Source organism: Bos javanicus, chromosome 9 (assembly GCF_032452875.1).
Source record: "Bos javanicus breed banteng chromosome 9, ARS-OSU_banteng_1.0, whole genome shotgun sequence".
Taxonomy (NCBI): Eukaryota; Metazoa; Chordata; class Mammalia; order Artiodactyla; family Bovidae; genus Bos; species Bos javanicus.
This window is the reverse complement of record NC_083876.1, coordinates 87,415,164-87,429,939: the sequence shown is the minus strand read 5'-3', so window position 1 is coordinate 87,429,939 and position 14,776 is coordinate 87,415,164. Positions and strand designations below refer to the sequence as shown.

Genomic DNA, 14,776 nt, shown 5'->3' with positions numbered 1-14,776 from the left:
TTTCTCCTGCCCAGATAAATCTAAAAACAAGAAGAGAACATAAAGCTGATTTTAATATAGGGCTGATCAGCTTTTAAAACATGATCATGGTGTCACATGATGATTCATTTTGAATTTAATAGAAAAAGAAAAGGCCATAAAAGCACAATCAATCCCTGGAAAATGCCAACTGTTTAAAGTCACTGCCCTTTAAAGCCTCTACCTCCTCCACTGAGTCTTTTATAAAATAATAATCATTAATGTCTTGGGGGAGGGGGACCATCCAATGGCAAGATGCATGTGGTTCTTCCAGCAAAGCCAAAAAATAAAATAAATAAATGAATCTTCTTTAAAAATGGGTCCAAAAGTCAGCTCCAACACATCCTGGCTCTTTCTCCCTGGGCAGAAGAGGCCTGGAGCCTAAAGAGCCCTAATGAAAGTGTGTGAACAACTGACATACTGGGACTAAAATCCTTTTGGCCACTAGATAAAGCTTCCCATGTTTCTGGCTAATAAATCTGAACTCTTTATGATCTACCTGCCTAATTACTCTAACACATAATTAGGCTCTCGTAGCCAATGGCTCCAACCGCTAGAATGTCGTTCCTATCTGACTCCGTTCTTTCTTTGTAATTTCCCAATTCTCACTTTTCAGAAACATCATTCTGAAGGTGACAGTTTTCGAAAGGTAGATTTCAACTTATTAATCTTACATTCAAGTTCTACTCCTCTTCCCAGTCCCAAACAGCAGTCTTTTTTGAGGAAATCCCATGAGAAGCCAGATGAAAAGTTTTCCCTGCATGCAGGCTCTCAGATCCATTAAACAAGCAAAATGGTGGCCTCCTCGGCTTTTTCCAGCAAAGTACAGATCCCCTAAAATCACTCTCCATTCAGCAATTTGATTTCTAATTTAGAGAACCATGGAATAAGCTGACACCCTGGCATTTCTGTCTTTTTATCCCTATTTTAAAAATTTTTGAGTATTGAAGTTATCACCATAGGTGGCTGTGGCCTTTTAAAAGATTGTTCTTATTTTTTTATTGATTTGATTTTTCTCCCTTTGTTTCTTGATGAGTCTGGCTAATGGTTCGTCAATTTTATTTATCTTTTCAAAGAACCAGCTTTTGGTTTTGTTGATTTTTGCTATGATCTCTTTTGTTTCTTTTGCATTTATTTCTGCTCTAATTTTTAAGATTTCTTTCCTTCTACTAACCCTGGGGTTCTTCATTTCTTCCTTTTCTAGTTGCTTTAGGTGTAGAGTTAGGTTATTTATTTGACTTTTTTCTTGTTTCTTGAGGTGTGCCTGTATTGCTATGAACTTTCCCCTTAGGACTGCTTTTACCGTGTCCCACAGGTTTTGGGTTGTTGTGTTTTCATTTTCATTTGTTTCTATGCAAATTTTTATTTCTTTTTTGATCTCTTCTGTGATTTGTTGGTTATTCAGCAGCGTGTTGTTCAGCCTCCATATGTTGGAATTTTTAATCGTTTTTCTCCTGTAATTGAGATCTAATCTTACTGCATTGTGGTCAGAAAAGATGCTTGGAATGATTTCTATTTTTTTGAATTTACCAAGGCTAGCTTTATGGCCCAGGATGTGATCTATCCTGGAGAAGGTTCCATGTGTGCTTGAGAAAAAGGTGAAATTCATTGTTTTGGGATGAAATGTCCTATAGATATCAATTAGGTCTAACTGGTCTATTGTATCATTTAAAGTTTGTGTTTCCTTGTTAATTTTCTGTTTAGTTGATCTATCCATAGGTGTGAGTGGGGTATTAAAGTCTCCCACTATTATTGTGTTATTGTTAATTTCTCCTTTCATACTTGTTAGCATTTGTCTTACATACTGCGGTGCTCCCGTGTTGGGTGCATATATATTTATAATTGTTATATCTTCTTCTTGGATTGATCCTTTGATCATTATGTAGTGACCTTCTTTGTCTCTCTTCACAGCCTTTGTTTTAAAGTCTATTTTATCGGATATGAGTATTGTTACTCCTGCTTTCTTTTGGTCCCTATTTGCATGGAAAATCTTTTTCCAGCCCTTCACTTTCAGTCTGTATGTGTCCCCTGTTTTGAGGTGGGTCTCTTGTAGACAACATATGTAGGGGTCTTGTTTTTGTATCCATTCAGCCAGTCTTTGTCTTTTGGTTGGGGCATTCAACCCATTTACGTTTAAAGGTAATTACTGATAAGTATGAGAAATGAAAATGGAGAGATCACAACAGACAACACAGAAATACAAAGGATCATAAGAGACTACTATCAACAATTATATGCCAATAAAATGGACAACGTGGAAGAAATGGACAAATTCTTACAAAAGTACAACTTTCCAAAACTCGACCAGGAAGAAATAGAAAATCTTAACAGACCCATCACAAGCACGGAAATTGAAACTGTAATCAAAAATCTTCCAGCAAACAAAAGCCCAGGTCCAGATGGCTTCACAGCTGAATTCTATCAAAAATTTAGAGAAGAGCTAACACCTATCCTGCTCAAACTCTTCCAGAAAATTGCAGAGGAAGGTAAACTTCCAAACTCATTCTATGAGGCCACCATCACCCTAATACCAAAACCTGACAAAGATCCCACAAAAAAAGAAAACTACAGGCCAATATCACTGATGAACATAGATGCAAAAATCCTTAACAAAATTCTAGCAACCAGAATCCAACAACACATTAAAAAGATCATACACCGTGACCAAGTAGGCTTTATCCCAGGGATGCAAGGATTCTTCAATATCCGCAAATCAATCAGTGTAATACACCACATTAACAAATTGAAAAATAAAAACCATATGATTATCTCAATAGATGCAGAGAAAGCCTTTGACAAAATTCAACACCCATTTATGATAAAAACTCTCCAGAAAGCAGGAATAGAAGGAACATACCTCAACATAATAAAAGCTATATATGACAAACCCACAGCAAACATTATCCTCAATGGTGAAAAATTGAAAGCATTTCCTCTAAAGTCAGGAACAAGACAAGGGTGCCCACTTTCACCATTACTATTCAACATAGTTTTGGAAGTTTTGGCCACAGCAATCAGAGCAGAAAAAGAAATAAAAGGAATCCAAATTGGAAAAGAAGAAGTAAAACTCTCACTATTTGCAGATGACATGATCATCTACATAGAAAACCCTAAAGACTCCACCAGAAAATTACTAGAACTAATCAATGACTATAGTAAAGTTGCAGGATATAAAATCAACACACAGAAATCCCTTGCATTCCTATACACTAATAATGAGAAAACAGAAAGAGAAATTAAGGAAACAATTCCATTCACCATTGCAACGGAAAGAATAAAATACTTAGGAATATATCTACCTAAAGAAACTAAAGACCTATATATAGAAAACTATAAAACATTGATGAAAGAAATCAAAGAGGACACTAATAGATGGAGAAATATACCATGTTCATGGATTGGAAGAATCAATATAGTGAAAATGAGTACACTACCCAAAGCAATCTATAGATTCAATGCAATCCCTATCAAGCTACCAACGGTATTCTTCACAGAGCTAGAACAAATAATTTCACAATTTGTATGGAAATACAAAAAACCTCGAATAGCCAAAGCGATCTTGAGAAAGAAGAATGGAACTGGAGGAATCAACCTACCTGACTTCAGGCTCTACTACAAAGCCACAGTTATCAAGACAGTATGGTACTGGCACAAAGACAGAAATATAGATCAATGGAACAAAATAGAAAGCCCAGAGATAAATCTACGCACATATGGACACCTTATCTTTGACAAAGGAGGCAAGAATATACAATGGATTAAAGACAATCTCTTTAACAAGTGGTGCTGGGAAAACTGGTCAACCACTTGTAAAAGAATGAAACTAGAACACTTTCTAACACCATACACAAAAATAAACTCAAAGTGGATTAAAGATCTAAACATAAGACCAGAAACTATAAAACTCCTAGAGGAGAACATAGGCAAAACACTCTCTGACATACATCACAGCAGGATCCTCTATGACCCACCTCCCAGAATATCGGAAATAAAAGCAAAAATAAACAAATGGGACCTAATTAACCTTAAAAGCTTCTGCACATCAAAGGAAACTATCAGCAAGGTGAAAAGACAGCCTTCAGAATGGGAGAAAATAACAGCAAATGAAGCAACTGACAAACAACTAATCTCAAAAATATACAAGCAACTCCTACAGCTCAACTCCAGAAAAATAAATGACCCAATCAAAAAATGGGCCAAAGAACTAAATAGACATTTCTCCAAAGAAGACATACAGATGGCTAACAAACACATGAAAAGATGCTCAACATCACTCAGTATCAGAGAAGTGCAAATCAAGACCACTATGAGGTACCATTTCACACCAGTCAGAATGGCTGCGATCCAAAAGTCTACAAATAATAAATGTTGGAGAGGGTGTGGAGGAAAGGGAACCCTCTTACACTGTTGGTGGGAATGCAAACTAGTACAGCCACTATGGAGAACAGTGTGGAGATTCCTTAAAAAACTGGAAATAGAACTGCCTTATGATCCAGCAATCCCACTGCTGGGCATACACACTGAGGAAAGCAGAAGGGAAAGAGACACGTGTACCCCAATGTTCATCGCAGCACTGTTTATAATAGCCAGGACATGGAAGCAACCTAGATGTCCATCAGCAGATGAATGGATAAGAAAGCTGTGGTACATATACACAATGGAGTATTACTCAGCCATTAAAAAGAATACATTTGAATCAGTTCTAATGAGGTGGATGAAACTGGAGCCTATTATACAGAGTGAAGTAAGCCAGAAGGAAAAACACCAATACAGTATACTAACGCATATATATGGAATTTAGAAAGATGATAACAATAACCCTGTGTACGAGACAGCAAAAGTGATGCTGATGTATGGAACAGTCTTATGGAATCTGTGGGAGAGGGAGAGGGTGGGAAGATTTGGGAGAATGGCATTGAAACATGTAAAATATCATGTATGAAACGAGATGCCAGTCCAGGTTCGATGCACGATACTGGATGCTTGGGGCTAGTGCACTGGGACGACCCAGAGGGATGGTATGGGGAGGGAGGAGGGAGGAGGGTTCAGGATGGGGAGCACATGTATACCTGTGATGGATTCATTTTGATATTTGGCAAAACTAATACAATTATGTAAAGTTTAAAAATAAAATAAAATTAAAAAAAAAAAAAAAAAATAAAAATAAAAGATTGTTCTTATTTTCTATTTATTATTTAATGTTTATTTATTTTGGCTGCACTGGGTCTTAGTTTTGGCATGTGGGATCTAGTTCCTTGACCAGGGATGGAACCCAGGTCCCCTGCATTGGGAGCGTGGAGTCTTAGCCACTGGACCACCAGGGAAGTCCCTAAGAGATTGTTTTTAAACTGGACGCACATGTTTGCCACTCCTCTCTAAGTCCCTAGATTATAGAAATCTTCTATAAATATTTGTTGAACGGATGAACAAAGAGAACATAGCGAAACACCAAGCCAAGCCTCCTCCAGTCACTCACACCGACTCTCCTAGTTTACACTTTCTTTCTGTTGCAGTCAGCTCAGTAATCAGGGCTGGGAGTACTTCCATGTACGCATAAACTGAACAATATTTAAATGACAGATTAAGATACTAAATGGTAGGTGTGAGTAGGAAGGTGACAATGGCCAGCACCAAAGCCTATCAGAAATGTAAGATGCAGTCACTGTGACATCAAAGCAAGGAAAGAGAATCTGCCTTGTTACCCACCAACACACGATGAACAACAGAGCAGGCCTGTCCTTCTGAAAACACTACTCAATTCCCATTTGCAAACAGTAATTAGACATCCTTCTTCTGTACCGTAACATGCGGCATGACATTTCCATGACCCAGCCGACTACGGGGATCAAAGATGCCTCTCACCGCCTACTCACAGACTGAGTCATCCTGCATGAACCTCTCATGCATATCAATGGACAGATACTGATCGCTAAGAGTCGCTAAAGTCAGTGCTCCCCCCTAGCCTGGCTAGTTAGCCTTGACATCCCCATCCTTGATTTCTACAAAGCCCACTGTATGCATGTTCAGTGGCTCAGTCATGTTCAATCAACTCTTTGCAACCCCATGGACTGTAGCCCACCAGGCTCCTCTGTCTATAGGATTTTTCAGGCAAGAATACTGGAGTAGATTGCTATTTCCTACTCCAGGGGATCTTCCTAATCCAGAGATTGAACATGTGTCTCCTGCATCTCCTGCGTTGGCATGTGGATTCTTTACCACTGAGCCACCTGGGAAGCCCTACAAAGTCCACTTGCATCCTTCAAATCCAAGTAATAACCAAAGCAAAATTACTTATTTTCTTCATGTTTCACATAGAAATATCCCTTTTCTACCTATTTTCTATCCTATTTTCTACCTATCAGCTCTATGTTAGTATCAACTACATCAGAAATGGCATCTATTGAAGTGGAAAAAATGAAAGCACCATTCTGACTAGTCAACCACTAATCCATTAGTGTGGAGACTTCAATTATACTGCTGTGTTTTCTAAAGGGCCCAAGTCAAGAAAGATTTAAATGTCAAGAGTCCACAGTTTGGCACATGAATCAAAATGGGGAAGTACAAGTCTCTTTCTTCCTAACCAGGGACCCACACAGAATGAAACCACGGACCCAAAGTCTGTGACAGAATAATATCACTTCTGTGAAATCAGCAGATTCTTTCAAACCTGCTCTTCAAGTTAAATAATGCAAGAATATCATTATCAGTGAATTTGGGCATTTTATGCGATTAATATGTAATGGAGAAGTACTGCCTTATATAGAGCCAGATTCAACCAGCATGTGGCAAGCTTCATGTTATGCTTTCCTAAGTACCCTGACTTCTCCACTGATTAACTGTGACACCTGAGGCAATCTTCACAGGCTGTTCTGGGTCTCAACTGATGATCATAGTGCCAACCTCATAACTCTGCTGTGAGGATGAAATGATTAATGCATGTATTAGATCAGTGCCTGGCATGTGCCTAGAGATGATTAAGCTGTTATTATTGTTGCTATCACTAATAATATTTTCATTGCAAATAGCCCTTACTAAAACCTAAGGAGGTGGTTATTAAGTACCTCCATTTTCATAAAGGAAGAAAAGGAGGCTCAGAGAGGTTGAGAAAATTGCTATAAGTCACACAAATCTGGTGCTGGTATAAGACTCTAGATTCAAAGTCCAGCCTTCTTTCCACTCCCCGGTCCCCACCCCAACTGCCAACTCATCCTCTGCAATGAGACTATAAATAGATCTGTCTGATTCAGCAAAGACGGCTTCCTTACATTTCTAACTTCAAAGAGGCACAATAATTGTATGTAAAATTCTTTTGATCAAAAAATAGTACTTCCAGAGAAGGCAACTTGAAAAGGAATATCATTAATTGCAGGCATTTAGCTGAGATAAGTCAAAGTCCTTTAATGTCCTGCATGTCTTGCTGTGTCAAGCAGCTTAGGGGGACTGGCAGGATGGAAAGAAAGAGCAGAAGATCAGGTGTCGGAAACTCAAGGATAAGTCACAGTCTCTCTGCTCACTGCTGTGAGATCTTAGACAAGTCACCCAAATTCTCTGCTTCAAGTGACGGTTGTGAGGATTAAATAAGATAATACTTGTTCCCTCAGTGTGAACTCTGGAGCTCGGGGGAAACACAAGCCATTATTTTTATCATCACAATCCAGGTGCCAGTAAACACTGTTTCTTGTGCACATAAGCTTAAAGACAAAACTATCCAAACTTTTCTGAAATGATCCTTTAATACATCAATGACCTTGAGTGAAATCCCCCAGCATTTTACACCTTTTCCATTCCTAGGAACCATGAGCTAAAAAAGGGGGCAAGATAGGCTCCCTCATAAACTCCAGCACCTTTTCCTTCCTTCTTCCTTTGGGACTCCGAGGAACATTCAAATACCACATCCTCTCATCTCATAAGCCTCCTCAAAGAGACCAGGTCAGTTCAGCTGCTTAGTGTGTCTGACTCTTTGGTGACCCCATGGACTGCAGCACACCAGGCTTCCCTGTCCATCACCAAATCCCAGAGCTTACTCAAACTCATGTCCATTGCGAGCTGGTGATGCCATCCAACCATCTCATCCTTTGTCATTCTCTTCTCCTCTTGCCTATAACCTTTCCCAGCATCAGGGTCTTTTCCAATGAGTCAGTTCTTCACATCAGATCTCCAAAGTATTGGATTTTCAGCTTCAGCATCAGTCCTTCCAGTGAATGTTCAGGACTTATTTCCTTTAGGATTGACCGGTTTGATCTCCTTGCAATCCAAGAGACTCTCAAGAGTCTTCTCCAACACCACAGTTCAAAAGCATCAATTCTTCAGCACTCAGCTATCTTTATGGTCCAATTCTCACATCCATACATGACTACCGGAAAACCCATAGCTTTGACTATATGGACCTCTGTCGGTAAAGTAATGTTTCTGCTTTAAGGAATACTATTATTGCAGGAAGAAAGACCCTCCATCTCATTTAATTATAAGGAGTGTAAACACTTTTCTCCCTGAACATTGCAAAACCTGGGGAAAAGAGGAGGAGGGCTCTCATGCATATTCAACCTTTCTCACCTAAACACCAAAAGATGCACTTCCCCACCCAGAAGAACTGAAGGAAAAAAGGGAATGATAAGTGAGTAAGGGGCATGTCTACACCCACCAGTCTGCGTCTACTCTCAGCAGCCACCCCCCACCCCCACATCACGTGTTAATTCATCGGCATAATTCATCACTTTTCCTGACTAAGATTCCACTAAGCTTGTCCAACCCTTTGCAACAATTTGATACTGCTCTCCAAATATCTAATTGTTTTAACTCTTAATTTCCCAGCTATGTATAAATAAAGGAGTTCTAGTCCCCGAAGAGCTAAGGGTGAGGCCACCTGCTGCCTTTCTGTCCTTACTTCGACAAAGCCTAAAGTCAGATTGTAAACCCTCAGACAGGAGTTTACCAGGTCAAATCTTAAAAAAAAAAAAAACAAAAAAACAGACAAACAGAAAAACCTCTCCAGAAAAGAGATGTCCCAACAGCAACAGTTTGAGAAGCCCCCTGTTCCATATGGGTGTATGTGTGTGTATGTGCACTCAGTCGTGTCTGACTCTCTGCAACATTATGGACTGTAGTCAACCAGGCTCCTATGTCCATGGGATTCTCCAGGCAAGAATACTGGATTGGGTTGCCATTTCCTGCTCCAGGGGATCTTCCTGAGCCAGGGATAGAACCTGCATCTTCTGTATCTCTTGCATTGGCAGGCATATTCTTTACCACTGAACCACCTAGAATGCACCCCCTTCTCCATACCCACAAACAATGAAAAAAAAAGAAAAAATCTGATTTTCAACCTGGTCACTCCATGGTGAGACCCACCAATGGACAGGTTTTGCTCATACACACAGATTCCAATCAGCTTACTGAGTCCTAACATTCAAACATGAATACACTGCCCAGAATTAGCAAGGATGGACAAAAACAGATAGAGAAAAAGGTGATTCAGAGAAAAAATAGAAAATGCAGAGAGCAGAATAATCTTCAAAAGGAAACAAAACATTGACTGATATCCTCAAAGAGAAAAAAGAAATCAATGCATCCATAATATGAGAAGAAATACTCAAACAAAATAGTGAACAGTGATCAAGAAACAGTTCTTGAATATTAAAAATAAGATAGCTGAAAATTTAAAATATCAATAAAAAGTGTAGAAGATAAAGTCAGGGAAATCTTTCAGAAAGTAGAACAAAAGATCAAAGAGATGAAAAACAAAAGGAAAAAGATAAAAAGTTAGAGGCTTCATCCAGAAGATGTAACATCTAAATAATAAGAGAACCAAAAATATAGAATATTGAGGGGAAATTTATAAAAATAATAAATAATAAAAAGTTAGTTTTGAAGAGCTGAAAGGCATAAATCTTCAGACTAAAAGAGTTTACAAATTACCCAGCATATGAACAGAAAAGAACCCACACTAGAGTGTATCATTGTAAAATTCCAAAATATGGAGATAATCCAAGGTAACTGAAGGGAAAAGAATAGGTCACCTAGATTCTGAGAATTGAAAAGGCTTCAGAATTCTTAATAACCGAAGTAATACAACAATAGAATAATGCCCTTAAAATTAAGTTTTAGAAATGAATTTTATCTAGAATTCTGTACCATCCAAACTATCAATGAAGATACACTTTCATATAGGCAAGGATTCAAAAAATTTACCTTTTATACATCCTTTCCCAGAAAGCTATTGTAGGATGATGTACTCCAACTTAAATGAGGAAGACTGAGATTTAAGAAACGAAGCATCTGACATGGGACAGCAGTGAACAGAAGTCTCAACACAATAGCTACTCAGCAGACCCAGAGAATAACTTCTCCATATAGTTGCAAAGGGGCTCCAGGAGGAAAGCCTGGTGTGGAGTCAGTAATGATGCATTTGAGCATAACTACATAGACAAAGATTCTGGAGAATTCAACAAAAAATACCAATAGGCACTAGACAAAAATAAATGACAAGGCACTTATCAGCACCAGGAAAAACAAATGGCTGTGCAAGAAAGAAGCATTGGTAATATTTCACTATTTGACTTATCAGTGAAAAACATTTGTTTAAATCATATTATTAATCTTGACTACTCGTTTAAAACAATACTGTTATATAATTTTATTGAGGGGATGGAAGGAAATGTGTGCAGAGTAAGAGATCTATCACATTTCTCTTAAGTCAAGGAGTGAAAAAAAGTAGTAAATTCATACTTAGCAATATAAGAGTAAACAGCAGGGAAACAGCCAAAATTTTTGTTATATAAAGATACATAAATATAAAATATATACTCTAGGGAGGGGAACTAAGGAATGGGAAAGACATTGCTACTTTTTCATCATAAGCCTGTTTTTGGTTTTCAAAATTATGAATATATATATCATATTGATTAAAAAATATATATATGTTTTGATAACTAAAATTTTAAAATCTCTATGAATACAGTATGTAATCAATAGAAAAGAAAACTGGAGATTGTAAGAATAAAGCTCAAATAAGTAACTGACCTAAAGGCAAATGACCCTAAAACCTCCCATTCATTAAAATTTTACACACTTAGAAGCATGCTTTCTTCCCACTTTGTAGTTATACCACTTCAAAATAGAAGTCCTCTCATTATTGCTTTGATATTGTAAATTAACTTCAAAATATCTGATCTTCTAATTTCTCTTACTTATCATATGAGCAAAGTGAAAATACCTCTTTTGCATATATTTTCATAAATGATGAAATCCTTAATTTGTACACTGGTCATTAGAGTATTCATGAAATTCACTAAATTAGTTTGATATCCTTGTGTTTTACACTAATACTTATGCTCTTGACAAATATCTATACAAAGCATAAAATGTATCCTTCCAATAAAGGCCCAACCATTCAATTATGAATAACAGAATCAGCGTTAAACTTTTTAAAAATACATACCTCTACACTAATAGAATGTATTCTCCAGTCATAAATCTAAAATTTTTACTAAAATGATTCCAAACCTTATTATAATTTCCTTTGAAGTTTGGCTTTTATATGATATAAGAGCATGCAACACACCCAATTCTATTAGCTTTAAGTCTTCCAGAATCAGACACGTTTAGGCTTACAAATAAGGAAGTCAATGTTATTCAAACAAATGCACTTCACTTATGGATATAATGGCTACTTAGCGTATACATAATCAAAACCACTTATTGTGGTTCTGCTTTTAAAATAGAGAAATTGATTTAATTAAAAAAAAAAAACAGCTCAAATTGACATTTAGGGAAAGTGATTTGCTTACCTCTGTTGGTTTGTAGCAGTCTACAAGAGCTTCCTAGAAGAAAATACGCAGAAGTTTTATTTTAAAATTCAACATCATTTAAGTGAAATCATTTCATTTTTATAACATTATTCTTAACAGGGGAAATCAATATTTCATACTGACTACCAAGAATCACACTGTCTTTCAGTATCTGTTAGCCCTCTGAAGACACAAAGTTGTACCTTTCATTAGCACTCTTCAGAACACACACATACACATCTGTCCTCTGGGCTGCCTATGTGGTTCATAATAAGCTGGATACACTTAAGTTGAGACAGCCTGTGAGAGATGGTGACAATCACACTGGATGTGGAGAATGAGAGTCTGGCTGTGATTCAACCACAAAGTAGCTTGTCTCACCTCTGCAGGCTTTGGTTATCCTTCCCTGGGAACCAGACAGGGTGACCTGATGGCAGTTAAAGCTTCTTTCAAGTAATTACATTTTTGATAAAAAAATTTTATGTCATTACATTTTCTATAGAACTGCTGCCTGGGGTTTTTTGTTTGCTTTTGTTTTGCTTTTTGTAACTTTCATAACTGGGATGCTATCATCTCCCAACTAATTTACCAACAAGAAATGAGAGCCTGGCTCTACCACATTAAACTGAGACTGTTCACCACTCAAGGGACACCAGTAATTATTAACACACTAAACACATTAACATTCAAATGTGTCCTTTACTTGCCCCTAGTGATCATTTGTCTTCTGTGATAACTAACAGCCATCAACAGTAATTATCAATGAACAGTGAGAACCATGGCAGGTCAAAGGTTAATTGGTTTTAGAAACTCCCAAATGCAGATTTTAAAATGATAGATTTGACTTCCCATGGAAAGGGAAATGAGTAATTTTTTGCTCTGGACAAAGGAAATGGGGGAATCTCAATATCCATTGTATTAGGTGAGCATGAACCGATAAAAGATATTTTATTAGAATTATGTTGTAAACAATCTTATTTAGAAATGAATTTCATGAATGGTATAATCCACAACTGCAAGACCAGAATCCTGGGCTTAGGTATTCCAGTTCTAGCTCAGCTCCTCTCCTTCTCATACAATTGTGGGACATGCCTTCCTTCTCTGGCAAATGGATTTCTGGAGGCAGAACCATCCTTCTCCCAAGAAGTTGGAGCTGAAGAAACTCATATCCCTAAGGTGTTGTAAAATCTGATTATAGTCAGGTCCTTTGGGCTGTTTTATCTCCAGATATGCAGTTTGAGGTGAAGTAAAGTCGCTCAGTCGTGTCCATCTCTTTGTGACCCTGTGGACTGTAGCCTGCCAGGCTCCTCTGTCCATGGGATTCTCCAGGCAAGAATACTAGAGTGGGTTTCCATTTCCTTCTCCAGGGGATCTTCCCGACCCAGGGATTGAACCCGGGTCTCCCATATTGGAGGTAGATGCTTTAACCTCTGAGCCACCAGGGAAGCCCTATGCAGTTTATGTGGGTGAATACTCAGCATCTTATCAATTCCCTCTGCAAACTGCCATTCCCCAAGTGCTGATACCAATACCACCTCAGGGCAGGATCAGTGAGAGCCATGCTCTGGAGACCCAAGTGGATTCAAGCATTCATCAAAGGATCTAGATTTTGAATACTACTTACTCGTAATTTTAAAGCCCTCTCTTCTTCACTGTCTGCATCAAGAAGATCATCAATGTCAATTTCCACATCTGGCATTTCTTCTTCCTGGGGGACAAATATGGAAACATTCTATTTAGTAAGATACTGCAGTGTATCAAGCCAATGTTGTTGAGTCATATAGATGTGCTGACAATTAACGGGGGTGGGGGCACAGGGAAGAGACTAAGAGGAAGAGGAGGGAAAGAAGAAGGGGAAGTAGGGGACAGAAAGAAGGAAAGAGAAGAAAAAGGAAGAAGAGGTGGGAAGGGGAAGGAGGGAAAAGGAACAGAGGGAAGAGTGGGAGCAAAGGAGACATTAGTGTCACAAAGCGTAGATACTAATGCTACCTCAACAGTGATTTCCACTTTCTGAGAGGAAATTGCCTTTCTGAGTTTTTAATGGGGGGGTTGATCAATTATAGGAAGAGTAGTGTGACTTGCAGTTTCCCACCCAACATCTATACTTCCCTTGGTGACTACTTCATCTGTTTTCAGAGGGTGGGGGGTACTGGGGGGACATGGATCTACATCTCCCTTCCTAGCTCTGGGTCTGGAAAAACCTGAGTCCACCAGGGGTTTCTGAGCCAGGGCTCTTGGGTCAGTGTCACCCCAGCCCCAGTTACAGACTCAACTCAGACTAGTGGGGGCTCTGGGAAAAGATGGTCTTTCAACAGCAGCATCCTGGCTGGAGAGTGGGCTGAGGCAGCCCGTTACCTAGAAACTGCTGCAACCATTGTGCAACCGTGAAGGGAGAGTCTGACTCATGGTGGGCAGACTGGGGAGAAGTAAGAAAAGAGGGTTCTAGAAAATGTCACCTCTGAAGCCCACCGACATTCCAGTAGAGCCCTATTATTGTGAATCAAGTTTAATATTCCTGCAGCCAAAGACATCCCGTCCATAACAGAGGGCGAGGAAGTCCAGCGGCAGTGCAGTGATAGATCGCCTGATCTGGAATCTGACCTCCAGCGCCCCGTCGATCCCGGCTACCTCTCCTCTCTGTTACCTGATATTCCCCACGTCTCGCTCGGTCTGAGACAGCGGAGAGAAAGAGCGCATTTAGAAGAGTGCTTTAATTTTGCACTTCCCCTTCCCATGAGGAGTCACCTGCATGCCAACTCGTCCCAGCCTCAGGGATGGTGAGGAGTATTTACAGAAGTCAGAGAGAAACCTGTGCATGGACACCTGTGTGTCCACCTGGGCTTCGCTGCTCTGTGCCAGCTGCATTGTCTGGTTATCAGAGGCAAGGCTGACTTTCTGAGAACTTCCTTTCTAGCAAAGCGTGTTTACTAGGTAATGGTCCTCAACCATTCTTTTTCCTGCTCCTACACAAA

General features: G+C 38.9%; 1 protein-coding gene across 1 annotated transcript in view; it reads right to left on the bottom strand.

Annotated features, from left to right (window-relative positions):
* The window catches only part of PPP1R14C (protein phosphatase 1 regulatory inhibitor subunit 14C), a 91,256-nt gene that overhangs the window by 14,052 nt on the left and 62,428 nt on the right, over positions 1-14,776 (bottom strand). Inside the window, exons 2-3 of the mRNA XM_061428299.1 lie at positions 13,429-13,512; positions 11,805-11,837 (exon numbers count right to left, since the gene is read on the bottom strand). Of these exons, the coding sequence (XP_061284283.1) occupies positions 11,805-11,837; positions 13,429-13,512 (117 nt within the window). The remainder of the gene's footprint in view (positions 1-11,804; positions 11,838-13,428; positions 13,513-14,776) is intronic.